Consider the following 15,155-nt stretch of genomic DNA (forward strand, 5'->3'; position numbering starts at 1 on the left):
GCAACTGTCTTCAAGAGCTTTACAGATTCAAAGTAGCTGTGATGCATCTCTTTCCTCTCTCCCTAAAAGCGTGGGTCTGGTGTTTTGCAGTTAGGGACTTCTGTGGCTTGAGAGGATTCAGATTTGTATCCCTTGGGCAGTGCAGGAACTCTCGTTTAGACTTGGTTTCCTGGTCCAGTACTTGCTTAACAGAGGCAATGGGCAGAGCAGGGAATGGAGGACAATCTAAGATGTAATTTATACCAAAATACAACTTGACTAAGTAACTCTGGAGGGCCCAAAACATGGCAGTACCTGCTTGTGTTCCTTTGCGTTAAGTGTATCCCTCTGGCCTGGAAGTTCTAAGACTAGGTGTGTGTTAAATGCTGACTGAAAGGACTTTTTTACAGGATTTTCTATTGTTGCTTGCAGTTCAGTACTATTAATCAGCTAGAATTGCAGTTGCACTCTCCTCCAAGGAAAAATGATGACATTTCATACACCTCAAATAAAATGTAGATTGGACAGAAGAGCACATGATTAAGGAAGGGACTGAAGCCTCTTCCATGTGAGGAGAGGCTGAGCTAGGACTGTTCAGTCTGAAAAAGAGAACGTTCAGTGAGAAATTTATAAATATTTATAAATACCTGATGTGAAAATGACAGAGCCAGGCTTTTCTTAGTGGTGGCGCATGGCAGAACACCAAGCAATGGGCACAAACAGAAATACAGAAAACTGCATCTGAACATAAACCTTGTACTGTGAGGATGAACACTAGGATAGGTTGCCCAGACAGGTTTTAGTGTCTGTCCTTGGAGTCAAGAGGTGCCTTCAAACCTCTACTGTTCTGTGATTCAGGGTATTGCTTTAAGACCTTTTAATATGGATATGCCAGCTACTCAAAATTGGACTGAGTCAAACAGCAATGCTCTGCCATACCAGTGTTTTAATTAGGTAAAAACTGTCACCAGCTTGATCTTCTGTATTGTTGTAGCCCTGTGTGGGAAAGGGGAGGAAAAAAAAAAAAGGATATTCTGATACTTTCAATATAAAGTTTTCTTGGAGTCTCTTTGCAGAGTAATGAGATTATTATTTCTTTTTAGCATGATGTTCTACATTAGCCTCAGTTCACAGTACTATGAAGAGAAGTAAAATTAAGTGTTTATTATTTTTTTTATTTATATAGGAATATAATCTGTTTTCAGACCTTTCTACTGTAAATGTGTAACAAGAGCACTTGTGGGCCAGGCTTTAATCTTTAGTGGGAGTGTCTATCTGCTGAGAAATGATGGAGGTCTGCATAGTGTTGTCATCTTGCTGACTCTTAAGAAAGTGTCATTCCTACTCTCATTCCTATGGAGAAGGAGTTATTAAGAAATTTTGAGCAGAACTGCTACTAAGCTTAACCTTCATAGCTCAGGATGAACCTTAACCAGTGATCCTACCTACTGTAGAGTGCATGATACCCTTTACTGGCAGTTCTGCAAGTTTATTTTAAAGCTAATAAGAAAATGCTATGGCTATGGCCAGTGTAGAAAAAGCTCTTCATTATCAGGGTGAATATTGTAGCTTACAGCCAGAACATGATTTAAACTCATTTATGGTAGCCTTTTTACATACATCATGAGATTCTTACGTGCATATAAACAATTTAACACTGAGGAATGTCCGTGTCTGGCTCTTGGCTCTGTCCTGTAATTCATCCATTTCCATTAAACATTAGCTGCCAGGGTGGGTGTTTTTCCATTTTATGCATAAATGACACTCCAAATACAAATCCAGTACCCTGTTCTCCTCAGCTGGTGTGTGGCCTAGGCTTAGCTCTCATGCCTCAGACAATCTGGTATGTTGTACCTTTCCAAGCTACAAAATTTTGAGACAGTAGAAAAAACGGAGGCAGAGCTCAAATGATGCCAGGATATATTAAAAATTCACTAATGTGCTGGGAAATCTGTTCTGACCTTAAGAAGTGTCTCTCATGCAAGAGGCAAATTTATGCTAGAGAACGTTGTTAGAGGCTTTGTTCTAGTCAGAAAAGCAGCTGGATAATATACAGCTAAACTGTATCCTGTTTTGACTTCTTCAAGGTAAACTTCTAGTCCGAACTCATGTAAGAGTTCAACTGAAAAATAATTGCATAAAAATCCCAATGTATTTATCACAAACTCAGAAATTGGCACAGAAATTTCAGCATGCAAGTGCATAACTATTAATAACTATTCAGGTGATTAAGAAAGGAAGAAGCTGCTTTAGAGAGCTTGGGTTTTCTGGGACTTCAGAAAAAATACTCAGTAATTTACATTGCTGATATTATATGTTTAAAGAAAAATGCAAACTACCGAGAAGGCTACTGAAGTTTGATACCCATCAATCTTTATTCATACTGGCCCGATTACTTTTTATTAAAAACACCATGAAGTAGACACACACTGCCATCTAGTGAGCATCTCTAACATAGCTGCAGTTGGATTGCTGAGGAAAATGTGTTGCTTAGAGCAAGTAAATTAATACAGTACAAAACATACACAGACTTAAAAAATGCTGCACTGAATGCTTTGTCAATTGTATATTATATAATAGAGATACACAGAGCAAAGCTAAAGTATTTTATTAATAATTTATTGTCAGTAAGAAAGACTGGCTAATGGTAATTTTCAGTAAAAACCTTTACAAGACCATTGGATCACAAATATACAGACACTATAAAAACTGTGTCATGGTGGTTTTGGTTCTAAACTGGTATGTAGAGGGTCCCCAACACACTTTCCAAGAAGGGAAAAAATGTTTACAGTTCTAAAATACAGCAACCCATTTAAGACATTTCCATGTAGCTGACCCAGAAAAATATCAGACCTAACCTATGTACCATTGGAATTATGTGAGTATGTTGATTTTTTTTTTTTATAATGAAATGTCAAACCTTGATTTTTCAGGGGAATACATAGTGATGCCCTGATTATAGTACATCAGGGTGCTAGATTTTAATGGCACACTAACACCACTATTTTCAGTGGAAAACAAATTCACAAAATATCTACAAAATCTAGTTAAAACTATTAAAATCAAAACTGTACATAAAATTTACAAAAAGTAGGAGAAAAATGACTTGCATTAGAACTATATAAATATATGCATCATGCTACCATGGAGAAGTGGTACGTGATATTTTTAACATAGATAATGTAAGTACAAAAAGGATGTTCAGAAATGGCACAGCCACTGAAAATTTTGGAACTACCCAATTACAGTAGGTCAGGAAATGGAAACAGGCTGATTTAGTGAAATGATTGCAGGATCCAATGCTGCCATGCCAGTTTAGCTCACTGAAACAAAAGCATTCACGGTGGCTGGGGAAAAAGAAAAAAAAAAAAAATAAAAGCTCTTGAAAGTTGTTCTAGAATTGACAAAGTTTCTTAAAGTCCAGGCACTTTTGTTGAGTATGTCAGACTTCTGTGTGTTGCTGAGAATCAAGTGGAGGAATTTTCACATCTTCAAAATGACCATCATCTCCACTCTCATAGTCACTCATCATGACTTCAGACTCCATTTCACAGCATGCTGACACATCAGAGCATGAAGCTGTGGAAGCATACACAGACATGGACATGTTGTCTACAGTGGGTGCTTCAAAGTCTCTATTGTACCCTAATGTGTAAGGAGCATAAGGTTCTCTGTAACTGCTGTTGACACCGCTGGTTGTGGTCTGAGGTTCTGACATGTCTGCAGGATAGTGATGGGGAAGGTAGTGATTCAGGTTAAATCTCTGCCTGCTTCTCGTAGAAGAACCCAAGCTACCTACGGCTGGCATGTCTCTGGGTGGCTGTATTGACTCAAACTGGTCGCTGTATTCTGGTGGCAATGGTGGAAGCTCATCAGGTGCAGGGAAGTCATCAGGTGGAGGTGGAAAATCACTTTCTATGTCATAACCGCCAGGGTAGTAGTCTGTATCGATGGCATTTGGATCTGTGTAGAGGGGAGCTGACTCTTCAACCACTTCATAATTTGGATACTCTTGGATACCTGGCAACTGAACACTTGGCATCCAGTCTGATGTATCCCAGTGATAACCTGAAAAGTTTAATTTTTTTTTTTAAAGAAGTAGTATTAGTCTCTTGTCTTCAAGTCAATCTGAACTGAGAAGTCAACATATTTATTAAGACAATGCAATCACTGTGATTAGGACACTACTTGTTAATTAAAGAGCAGCTTGCCCCAGTTCCACAAAAGACATTCAACACAACACAACTTTACATTATGCCATGCATCAGATATTTTAACATATTCTCAAACATCTCACCTAACATAGGAAGAGCTGTAGGTCACCTATGGAATGTGCCGTCACAATGCATAATGGTATAGAATTGTTCATGGGATAGCAAAGACCCAACAGCCTCCCTGGTGCAGCTAATTTCATAGTAAACTGTCGAGTAATTACAGTTAAGGTGATAACAGCTGCCTGCTTTTCTTAAGGATGTATGTAGCATATATAAACCATATTTTGTCTTACTTAAAAGAAGTAATTTCTAATTGGTAAAGTGTCCAGACCACTTAAAGCCACTTTACCTCTTAACTGAGTTGTAAAGTTAATTTCCCCAAATGCTGTTAGCTTTACAGTAACTGTGACACCTATGATGAAAATCTTTGGCTATTAGTAAAGACATTCCACATTCAAATACAAGAAAAAAACAGGAAAATTGAACTTAATCATGCAGAAATGACCAAACTTGATCCTCTCTTACAAACTCCCCTTGGGTGAGTTTGTATTGTGCTGCTGGAAACTAGATGTAAAGCCTAAGCTCATTAAAAAAATAACTTTTTCTCATCTAGACACCAAAAAGGAAAATAATACAGAACTGTAAAAAGGTGCAAATCTAGTAAAGAGTAGTCACTGGAGACAAATGCACAGCAAGCAACTGATAGTAAGTCTGGGTTAAAACCAAGTATTAACAGAAATATTTTGGTGAACATCAATGAACTGCATGCAGAAGTCACCTCTTGAATTGCTGAGGTCAGGAACAGCAAAAGTTTCTTTAGGTGGCAGAATGAGAAGAAAAAGGAGAAAACATATGAAGTTAGGAATCAAATAGCAGAACTGATGTGAAGACAAACAATGACTGTCACTATGATGTTCCCACTGCTTTTGTCCATTTTTAGTGGGCAAAATATGCCACTTTAGCTTTACAAGAATTGGTGCTTTTTATTTTTTTTTTATCCTGGGCTCCTTCTTTGTTAAGACTTGAACTGTGCAATAGCTACTGAGTTAATGTACAGCCCACCTGGGACATAGCTACATAGTGGCAAAATCTGTTGTTTGCCAGAATCCTCTTATCAGTAGATCTAGGACTTCTGCTGAAAAGGTTAACAAGACTTGGTCTGATTCTTTTTTTCTTTCCTTGTAGCCCCTTGGTTTTCAATACAGGGCTGCATCCATTAGGACTTGACACTTTGAAGTATCTTAGGCTAAGATGGGAATCATCACTTTATTATCTAGCTTCCATACACTGTGCTCTGGGGAGACCTGCTCCCCTTTGCACAGCAATCCCAACAACTCCTGCTCAGCAGAGAACTGTCCTGTGTTATCAGACAAATTTTAAACCTTTATAATTTATTCGTAATTTATCTATTTTTGGAATACTGGAGAGCCAGAAGTTGACTCTTGCAGGGATTTTTTTTTTTTTTTTTCCCCAAGCTCACCTAGCCCAGACAATAACAATACTATCCACACTAAGGGAGGTATCAGTCTTATTATCTATGACCCAAGACTCCTAAAACATCTCTGGCCTGATCTTCAGGAGAAGGTTCTGGCCACTAGTCTACTTGGAAGACAATATTCTTAGTTTTTCTAAGGAAACTGGGTGCAAAACTAAATCAAAAAAGCAGACTGTGGCCTTATGATTAGAGGACTTTTACCCAGGAATGGGGAGATCTTGGTCCTGTCTTCTGCTTCCGAAGCAAAGACCCTTTATCATAAAATACAGAAACAAAACTAGAACCTGATGTGCCCATCATTCTAGGTGACAATCTCCTAGACTGGAGCTATGTTTCCTCTTGCACTCAGCACTGCTGATTAGTATTTAGCTACAACCTTTCCCTGAGCTGTGGAGGGTACGTAGCAGGAGACAAGCTACAGTTCATGCTTCCAAGGTATCTGGTGGACAAAACCACTCAGAGAGATTAAAGGAAAAGTCCATCTGTCCCAGAACTTGACCTTTCTGGCACCCTCCTGAGAGTGCTTCAAAGCAGAGCTTGTTACCTAAGAAGCTTTGAAAGAAGGAATACTTATTAAGGGTAGAAACTTTGAAGTGTTAAGAAGTAGATGAGTAGGACATCTTTAATGTCTCTACGAATATTCTGCAATGCATAAACTATTTGTATTTATCTTACAGTGATACTGAATCACCAAGCAATACTTTAAACTTTGACTTGAGAACGATATCTACTATTTTTAGTTTCTACCAATTAAAATCTCTGAGAAAATCTGAGTAAATTATTTAGTATTTCCCCTGGTAGATTTTGCCTCTTCTAATCTTATACCTTTCCCTTTCATAAGTATTGCTCATTACAGTTTTTTCGTACTGACTACAACTATGGTCTGTAGGTGCACAGTAAGGGAATACTCTCATGTAATTAGAAATCTTTGTCTATTTTTTTGTGCCTGCATACATCACACAGGATGCACTTCAAGTAACAAACCAAGGAGAATCTTTAGCTACTCTAATTAATTTTACATTCTTAGAAATATTTTGTTTTAAGAAGGGCTTAACATGGACTAGGAAACCTTACTTTTTTAATAAGAAATAGGAAACATAAACCGCGGATGTTATTTCAGAAGTAACCTCAGAAGTGATCAGCTCTTAAATTTTAGCAGAAAATAAATAAACTCCATTGAAAATGTCTACTTTGCCTCTTTTTAAATACATATTTACATACCCCCAAACAAACTTGATGCAAGGCTGGGTAATAAGTAACTACTTAAACTGGTAAGGGTGTTACGCCTGGTATCAGACTACTCCTATTCTGCTCAGATGGACATGGTGTCAACAGATGTGGATTGGAGACAAAAGGGAAGCTGGGATTGCTGCTTTTTCATCTACTGTACTGTAGGTAATTTCCTTTAGTGCTGTCTCAATTTTTCTGGGACTTTTAATGTGAATATTTTCAGAAGAGAGTAAGCACCAACATCTTTTTATGCCAACATTTTTTTTTTTCCCCCAAGAATTCACACTTTGAAACCTGCCCACAGGGTAGATACAGCATACACAGGAAAATATGAACAGATAAGTCCAAGTAAAGTATATTTTTAGCTCAAACATTACTATAAAACAAACGTGCATTATTCTGCCAAAGCAGTAAATAAATATTAAAATATGTATATACCTTCTTTTTCCACCGAGTCAACAACAGCATTGACAAGGTGTATTACAGTCACTATGGAAGCTTGTAAAAGGTATAAAAGGAGCAAATTAAAACAAACCTACAGTTAGTATCACTTTAAACAAATATACAAAAACCACTAAAATAGCAGTTCATTATTACTTCATAACAGAAGATTATTGGTGTACATATACATTTACTCTCTATCTAGAAAGCAGCTGCATGTAATATGTAAAATACATCTCTAAACCTGAATATTATTCTCAATAAACATGGAAAAGTACTTTTAACTACTCCTGGTGCAAATTCCACACAAGCACAAAACTGCTTTACTTGTGTTGGAATTTCTGAAATGTGGCCTAAACACACCACTTGCATAATACTTCATCTAGATAGCAAGAAACTAGGCTTTTCTAAAGGCTTGTGTTGTGTGAATTAAGGAGTATTCTATTAGGCTTCCCCTTTTAGACTGTAAACTACATTGCCCTCCCCACTTTAATGGAAGGTCAGGGGAAGATATTTTCACAGAAATGAACTAAAATCCTAGAATACTAAAATCATCTACAGAAAACTTCAGTTACTGACCTACTTAAGTTGTGGGTGAACAGTGGTATCACACTAAAAATACCAAATTCCGGTTGTGACATTCTTATTTAAAAACAACAAAAATGGATGTATTTTTTACGTCTTCCCTTTCCCAATATACTTTTGGAAAGGATAAAGATTTACTCTTTATAGGGTAAGATGAAGTAAGCATATGCAATTTGTTTGCATGGCTCAGGGATCACATTTCAAACTAATGAATTCAGAATCTACCAAAAAGGAATGAAGGAACAATATCAATGATGCTACAGATACTGCTTTTGAAAAGATGTATTAATGAGTATTTAATACATTACAAGAAACACGAATAAGAATGTATGAAATACATGGGATGAAGAAGAGGGGAGAAGAACATGTACTGCACAACACTTACTACCACAGGAAAAAAGCTGAAAGTTGGTATCAGCTCTACTGATAAAACAATGAGTACTGTAGCATACCATTTTACTTTCACCAATAATTAACACAGAAGTTTATTTTCATGCCATTAAGAACAAATGACTACTTCATTGAGAAGCAGAATGTTCTTTATTCCTAATCTAAAGGAATTTCAAATTCCTTTTTATCATTCAGAGAGAAAAGTAGGAACTGGAATAAAGGGTCAAAATACCTTAACTTTAGTGAATTAGGTTATGAGACAACTGTGACTTTGTCCAATCAGTCTGAAATGGTTCTGAATACATAGATGTATTTGTGTCAACTGTAAAAGCATCTGTTGTCACAATGGAAAAGTAAAAGGCTTCCAAAGAATAACAATAAAACTCAGAAGTATGTATGTTGATTATATTTTGATGGACTGGAGTTGTGATAAAAGTATTTTTCTTTTTATATTGGCTTTTTTCAATGTATGAAATTTTTTATTGATTCGTTTTAATCATGGTGAAAGCCAAATATACTGTTGTACTATAACAAAATTCCTTTTTTGTGCAGCTTCCTTCATTACTAAAGTAATCAAACTTACAAGCAATCCCTTAAACTCTGCTTTCACTCAGAACTGATCTGATCCATATGGGAGCTGAGGTCGCAGCAAGAAAAAGAGAAGGAAACAAATGAAACTGTAACACCGGAAAGCTTTACTGAAAGCTGGACGTAAAAGTGAAAGTTATATTTGTGAGAAGGTCATTCCTTAAATTCAATCTATTATGAGGTGATAACTAATGATTACCTAAAACAGTTTCTCAAATGTGAACGCACTTTTAACACCTTTTAAACACAAGGCTCTGAACACTTTGTGCTACATTTTCACTGCTAATATTCTCACAGCAGGATGGATATATATAATTTTAAGGTAAAGTAATTAACATGAGGAGTAAGATAGGCAAAAGACTTAAAAAATTAATAGATCTGGGTATTAACATAAGTAAATACAGATATATATTAAATAAGCTATTTAATATATATTCAGTATATATTAAGTCCTATTAATACTAAGAGATATAAATACAAAGACAGCACAAATGAATGTTAAGTGATAGTACAAAATAACTGTCTTTTACTTACCATTGTCATCACATGATTCAGACTGGAAGGAGCTGAGAGACTGGACCTCAGACATGCTTTCTCTAGCACTGTAAGGATGGGAGTTCTTTTCATCCAGAGGCTTCTTTGAAAGGCAGGGGTCAAGATCTACAACTTTAGCTGAAAGGAAAAGTTTCATGTGAGATGATTAATACATTTGAGATTAAAGAGTCAATTAAATTTAAGGCTGAGATCTATGAATTTTTATAAAACTTAATAGAACATAAAGCCCCAGCAGACTCAAATCCCAATGAAGTCATAATACCTTTTGTACCCAAAAGGCATTGACAGAGACTTTGCACTCATATTAAACTTGTACCAACACACACCTTAAACAGGAAAGTAATAAAAAATAACCATTTCTTACTGTCATAGTCAAAATCCCAGCTGGGTTTCTGTATTGAATCGCTGTCTGAAGGAGAGTTGGAGGGAGGTGGAGGTGGCAAATTTGGTGCTACACTGCAAACAGCTACAGCTTTGCGGTGACCATGTACAGAATCTGGGTTAAAAGTACTGAACTCCGGGTGCTCAGGGATAGCAGAACCCTCAAAAGAATTCCTGTCAAGATTGTTTCTGGAGTCACTTGGAATGCTTGGAGTGTATGAAATAGGACGAACAGGAACCTGTGGTGGGATGTCAGAATAGATGTTCTTATTCAGTTTTGTATCAAAATAAGGTCTTTGCAAGAAAGCTGTTGTAGCTCCCAGTTGCTTGTCTTCAGGTTCTGGCTGCTGCTTCTTCTTTCTACTGATCACTTTGCGGCAAACAACAAAAATCACAACTAACAAGAATATTCCTGCGATGAAAACAATAATCCCAATCACTTCGGCTAAGCTAATATTCCAAGCTGTTGAAACATATTTGTTAAGTACAATGTCTGTGCAGTGTTTTCCTCCAAATCCACGACTACAGTTGCAGTGATATGAACCATAAGTATTCTCACAAAGGGCACCATTAAGACATGGGTTTTCGATGCATTCGTCGACATCACTCAGGCACCTACCAGAAACCAAGCAGAGCAATGATCGTTAGTTCACATCAGTAGCCTCTATTGTAGTCTCCTTGTTCTCAACAATTCTAGATATATTTAACATACAGTACTGTACCCGACCAGGGAATTTGCTATTTTACCGACGTTCCGGATTTCAACCAATTTGAACTGTTAACTGTTAAGTAATACTGTTAAAAACTCAAGAGACGTGGAACACTATGTACCTTTCTCCACGAAAGCCTGCTTCACACTCACAAACAGGTCCATCCAAACTGTCGATACACTTGCCGCTGTTTTTACAAGGATTGTCTTTGCAATATGGGCCCAGCTGGCACCTACAAAGGCAAAAAAAAAAAAAAAAAAAAAGAAGCATGAATGAACCATAACCTTACTGCAAGTGAGTATATAGTGTGGGATTCAGGGCTGTAACAGAGGGGCTGGCAAGAACTTCAACTTACTCTAGTGGGTTTCAAAGTTTAAGCTTTAAGTGGGAAACAGATAAAAAGAAAACAGAAGATATGTTACATTTATAGCCTATTCTTTAAAGGGGTTAGTTGGTACAGTAAACCATACAAACATACCTTTGGCCTGTGTATTGTCCTCGGCACTGGCAGATAAAATCATCACTGACAGGGATGCAAGTACCACCATAAAGGCAGGGGTTGGAAGCACATGGATTGACACTTACATCGCAGTGAGTTCCCATAAACAAAGGTGCACACTTGCAGTAGTAACCTAAAATCAAATACAGTCTTTTTTTAAAGACACACATGGGTGTATTGGATTTAAGATAAAGTCCTCCCTGCCCACCTACCTGTTTGAAGAGAGAGAGAAAGGAAAGAGAAAGAAAAAATGTTTATTGAAAGATGAAGGGAAGTTTAACAGGCTTTTCTTGCCTGTGATTGAAGGGCAACTTCTATTTCTCTCACTAAACTGAAAGCTATAGTTTTCACTATGGTTTAAACATTTTAAAAGAAAGACTAAAGCAGGCAGTTAAGAGGACAGAAATCACATGTTGACACTGAAGATTAGATCTCTGCTTTGTCTACTTAAGGAATTGAGTCTAGAATGCAGAACAGACACAGCCTTCCTACCAGCTCAACAACCAGCCTTCTACAACTTTCTGGGAAAGCAAGCATTATTGACAAACTTGTTTTATCCTTCCAGGAAGGGAAGTGGAAAAGCAGTTTTGAAAACTAACAGTAGAAAAGTATAGCACAGCTTACCTCCATTTGACAGTGCATTGCAGATGCCTCCATTCTGACATGGGCTGCTTGAACAACCTTCTGTGTTAGTCAGTAAGCATCCAGGAGTCACATCTACAGATTCTTCCATGTGTGCATAATTCCGTGGCTTACTGTTTAGGGGTAGCTCTTGTCCGTTGAGTACAATGGAATCCATACAGCCTCTGAAACCATTGCTCACCTGAGGACTTCTACCATGTCTTGTACCTTGCTGCCGAATATGACCACCAAAAACCACATGATTATCTAGGTTTAGTGTCCTAAGTGTACCAGGAGCAGTGCCAGATGCAGTATGCACCCTATCCAGAACAAGTCGTGCATAATTTCCATCCACTTCAAGAGATACTGAATGCCACTGGCCATCATTAATCTGAATGCTCTGAACGGAGACAATCCCAGGTCCACTGCCACAATCAAATTTATACTGCAGCCTTCCATGGTGAATCTGTGGAGGAAAGCCACAACATCATCAAATGGTCTACACATTTTTTAAAGAGTCCTGATGCCTGTAAAAGCTCATGTTTGCTGGAGAGACAGAATGATGGTGGTGTCCTTAAAACACTGAATACCAGCCGCATTAATTAGGATTCGTTCTATATGGTAGTTTGAAATAAAATACACACTTTGTATTGTTTTTCCTCTTGTAAAGGAGTCACAGATCATGATCAAAAGTTGACAATACTTCAAGACCTTTCATCTGGTGCTTTAAGTGACTTTTTCTGTGTGAACTTAATGAATATGTCAAGAAAATAAATTTAAAGTTATTTAAAATAGATAATTTTTGTTATTTAAAATAGGTAACTCAGGGGTTTGTTGAATCTTTTAAAGTTTTATTTTTAAAACATTAAATAAAACTACATAAACCCTAAAGAAAACTCATTCCTTTTACACATTAAAAAATCCTGTACAAGTTTGTTGCCTGGATATATAACACACTCTACTTTGAAGATAGTTGTCAATTTTAAGATTCTATGGAGATGGTGTGATTCAATCTTTTAATATGGCATAAAAATAGCAAGAAGATTGTAAGAAAAAAAAAGAGGAGGAGATACGCACTAGGAGATTTTAATATACCTCTAAGATACTGTAGTCTGTTCCTCGAGCATACATAACAACTGCATGAGCAGAGTAAGTTCTAAGTCTCATTGTCAGCTTCATTTCCTCTTTGTTCTCATTTTCCATGAGACGGTATTTCACATAGCTGCTCCCAGTAAATGTCACAGCAGAGCCAGCTGATGCTTAGGAATACAGAAAAGCATAAATTGTGTTAACCCAGGGCTGGAATCAAATTTATATTTGGAAAGTAATATGGTTTCAGGCAGAGATTTTAAGAGTTAATTTCTAACCAGGACACTGTCCAGCTTTGCTGTCTTGGCAAACACAGGTGTATTTTCCTTCTTTTGGATCTCCTAAACATTCAGTACCTTCAGGGCATGGGTTTTCTTCACACACACTACTCAGCAGGGGGCATATTCCTTCTGTAAAACAAAATACATTACTTCTCTTCTTTTGGTGGTAATGGTATATTGTGAAAAGAGACACTTAAGTGCAGTAGCTAAAAGCAACCCAAATGTTGTTCATAACTATATGAACAAGGAAGTGAATAGTATGGGACATGACTAGCACAAACACAGGCTAGACAAATGGCATATATAGTGGCTGATGTTCATAGATACCTTGATTACTTAAACAATTCAACTGGAAAAATATGGAAACTGGTGTTGTGGTTTAAAGTTTACCATTAATATCATAAACCTCAACATATAGATATTTAATATGGACAAAATGGGTTGGGTAGAGCAGAAGAGTGTGTTTGTATTTGAGACAGAAGAGGAACAGTCTTTAAATATTTACTTAAGATGTGCAAGTTCACCCAGCAACGTTAAGTCATTATTATAAAAAGCAATGTTGTTTTCCTCAAAGCCAAAGACAAATTCATTTTCTGTTATAAATCTGTATACTTCTATGTATCTTAATGAATATTAATTTCCCAGTTCACTGTGTCATTCCCAGATAAATTTGGAAGCTATGTGGGCTATTCCTCTAAGCAAAAACCAGGAAGTATTCAGGTACTTCACAAGAACTTCCCTACATGCATACAAGACTGAAAATGGCTGGAAATTTCAATCAGGCAACAAAAAAGAAACTTGTTTCTCAAAATGGAAAATGAAGGCGTAACTATAAAAAAAATCCCCTCCCATAAGTTAAACTCTTAAAATAAGTTTAAACTCTTAAAATGAGGTAATGAGACACGAAATAATTACTCCTTGCTCTGAACAAAAATAAGGCAAATGTTGCAGTGAGGGTTACAGGAAGTTCTTAATCTTTTCTTCTAACATACATTTTCCCCTGTGGATAATGGCTGCCCAACAACCTCTTCAAGGATACTGTTTTCCTTACTGCTTTTCTTACCTTTACAAAGACAAACTGCTGTTCTGTGATGACGGGGAGTTACGAAACTCAATCTGGCTGTGCTGTGCGTTGACATCATGTTCTCATCCACTGTTACCTTTTCTTCACAAAATTTCAAAGGACAATCTAGGCCTGCGCAAAGCTTATGGAAAACATCAATTATCCGGACACCCAAAATCTCCTCCAGGTCAGGCACAGAAGAGTTTATCTTGTGCAGCAAAATTCTCATTGGGTGCTGAGAGCTACCAGACTTTTCAATATTGAGGAGGACATCAAGATTTGAAGGAGGATCAGAAGGCTGCAAGCTAACAATCTGGATGTCATTTCTCCTCACACCTAAGATGTTTCTTAAGGCTCTCTGGAAATTGCGCCAGTAATCGCCGATGAATTCTTCAGGGGCAAGGTTTGCAAAGCGTATTGCAATGCTGTGATTTAGTAAATCTTGTGTGATTTGTCTGATGTGTACAGTAATATCAGCTGCAGTTGTAAATTTTCCATCTGTAACAGTGACATTTAGGAGGTACTGTCCTACGTCTAACCTTTTGTGTGCTATTAGTTTGCCGCCAGTACTGGAAACAGAGAACAAGGATTCCATTTTGGGGTCCAGACTGTAGGTCAAAGTGTCATAAACATCTTGATCAGTTGCATGAATTTTTCCAATGACACCACCTGAATATTCTTCCCCAAAGGCTGTGATAAAAATTTCTAGAGGCAGAATTGCTGGAGAATAAATGCTTTCCTCAATAACTCTAATATCGATGTAAGTCAAAGATGACAATGGTGGTTTTCCATTATCTGCCACCTAAAGAAAGGTGAGGATAGAGTTAGATTTTTGCTTTATCTCAAATTCTGTAGACATTTGTACTGTATACAGTAGAGTTGTGTTCTTCTACTGAAAAAAAAGTTCCTAAAAGAAAATGCTTTATGAAAATTGCTTAACTCAGGTCCTGGCATAAAAGTTAATACTGAAAATCAAAAAAAGCTTATATAGGCAGGCACACAGAAATATGTTTTTACTTCTCCCAAGATTAAAA

General features: G+C 37.1%; 1 protein-coding gene across 3 annotated transcripts in view; it reads right to left on the reverse strand.

The window, feature by feature from the left end:
* Positions 1-3,259: 3,259 nt before the first annotated feature.
* The window catches only part of FAT1 (FAT atypical cadherin 1), a 98,025-nt gene continuing 86,129 nt past the window's right edge, over positions 3,260-15,155 (reverse strand). Inside the window, exons 18-28 of one of the 3 annotated variants that reach the window (XM_010002470.1) lie at positions 14,122-14,923; positions 13,056-13,187; positions 12,784-12,941; positions 11,692-12,154; positions 11,047-11,200; positions 10,690-10,800; positions 9,842-10,473; positions 9,457-9,594; positions 7,357-7,416; positions 4,972-5,007; positions 3,422-4,047 (exon numbers count right to left, since the gene is read on the reverse strand). In XM_010002470.1, the coding sequence (XP_010000772.1) occupies positions 3,422-4,047; positions 4,972-5,007; positions 7,357-7,416; positions 9,457-9,594; positions 9,842-10,473; positions 10,690-10,800; positions 11,047-11,200; positions 11,692-12,154; positions 12,784-12,941; positions 13,056-13,187; positions 14,122-14,923 (3,312 nt within the window). Of the gene's footprint in view, positions 4,048-4,971; positions 5,008-7,356; positions 7,417-9,456; positions 9,595-9,841; positions 10,474-10,689; positions 10,801-11,046; positions 11,201-11,691; positions 12,155-12,783; positions 12,948-13,055; positions 13,188-14,121; positions 14,924-15,155 lie in introns of all 3 variants that reach the window. The other 2 variants (XM_010002472.1, XM_010002471.1) reach the window with 2 other exon arrangements.

This window comes from Chaetura pelagica, unplaced genomic scaffold (genome assembly GCF_000747805.2).
Source record: "Chaetura pelagica isolate M959 unplaced genomic scaffold, ChaPel_1.0 scaffold67, whole genome shotgun sequence".
In the NCBI taxonomy this organism is placed as follows: Eukaryota; Metazoa; Chordata; class Aves; order Apodiformes; family Apodidae; genus Chaetura; species Chaetura pelagica.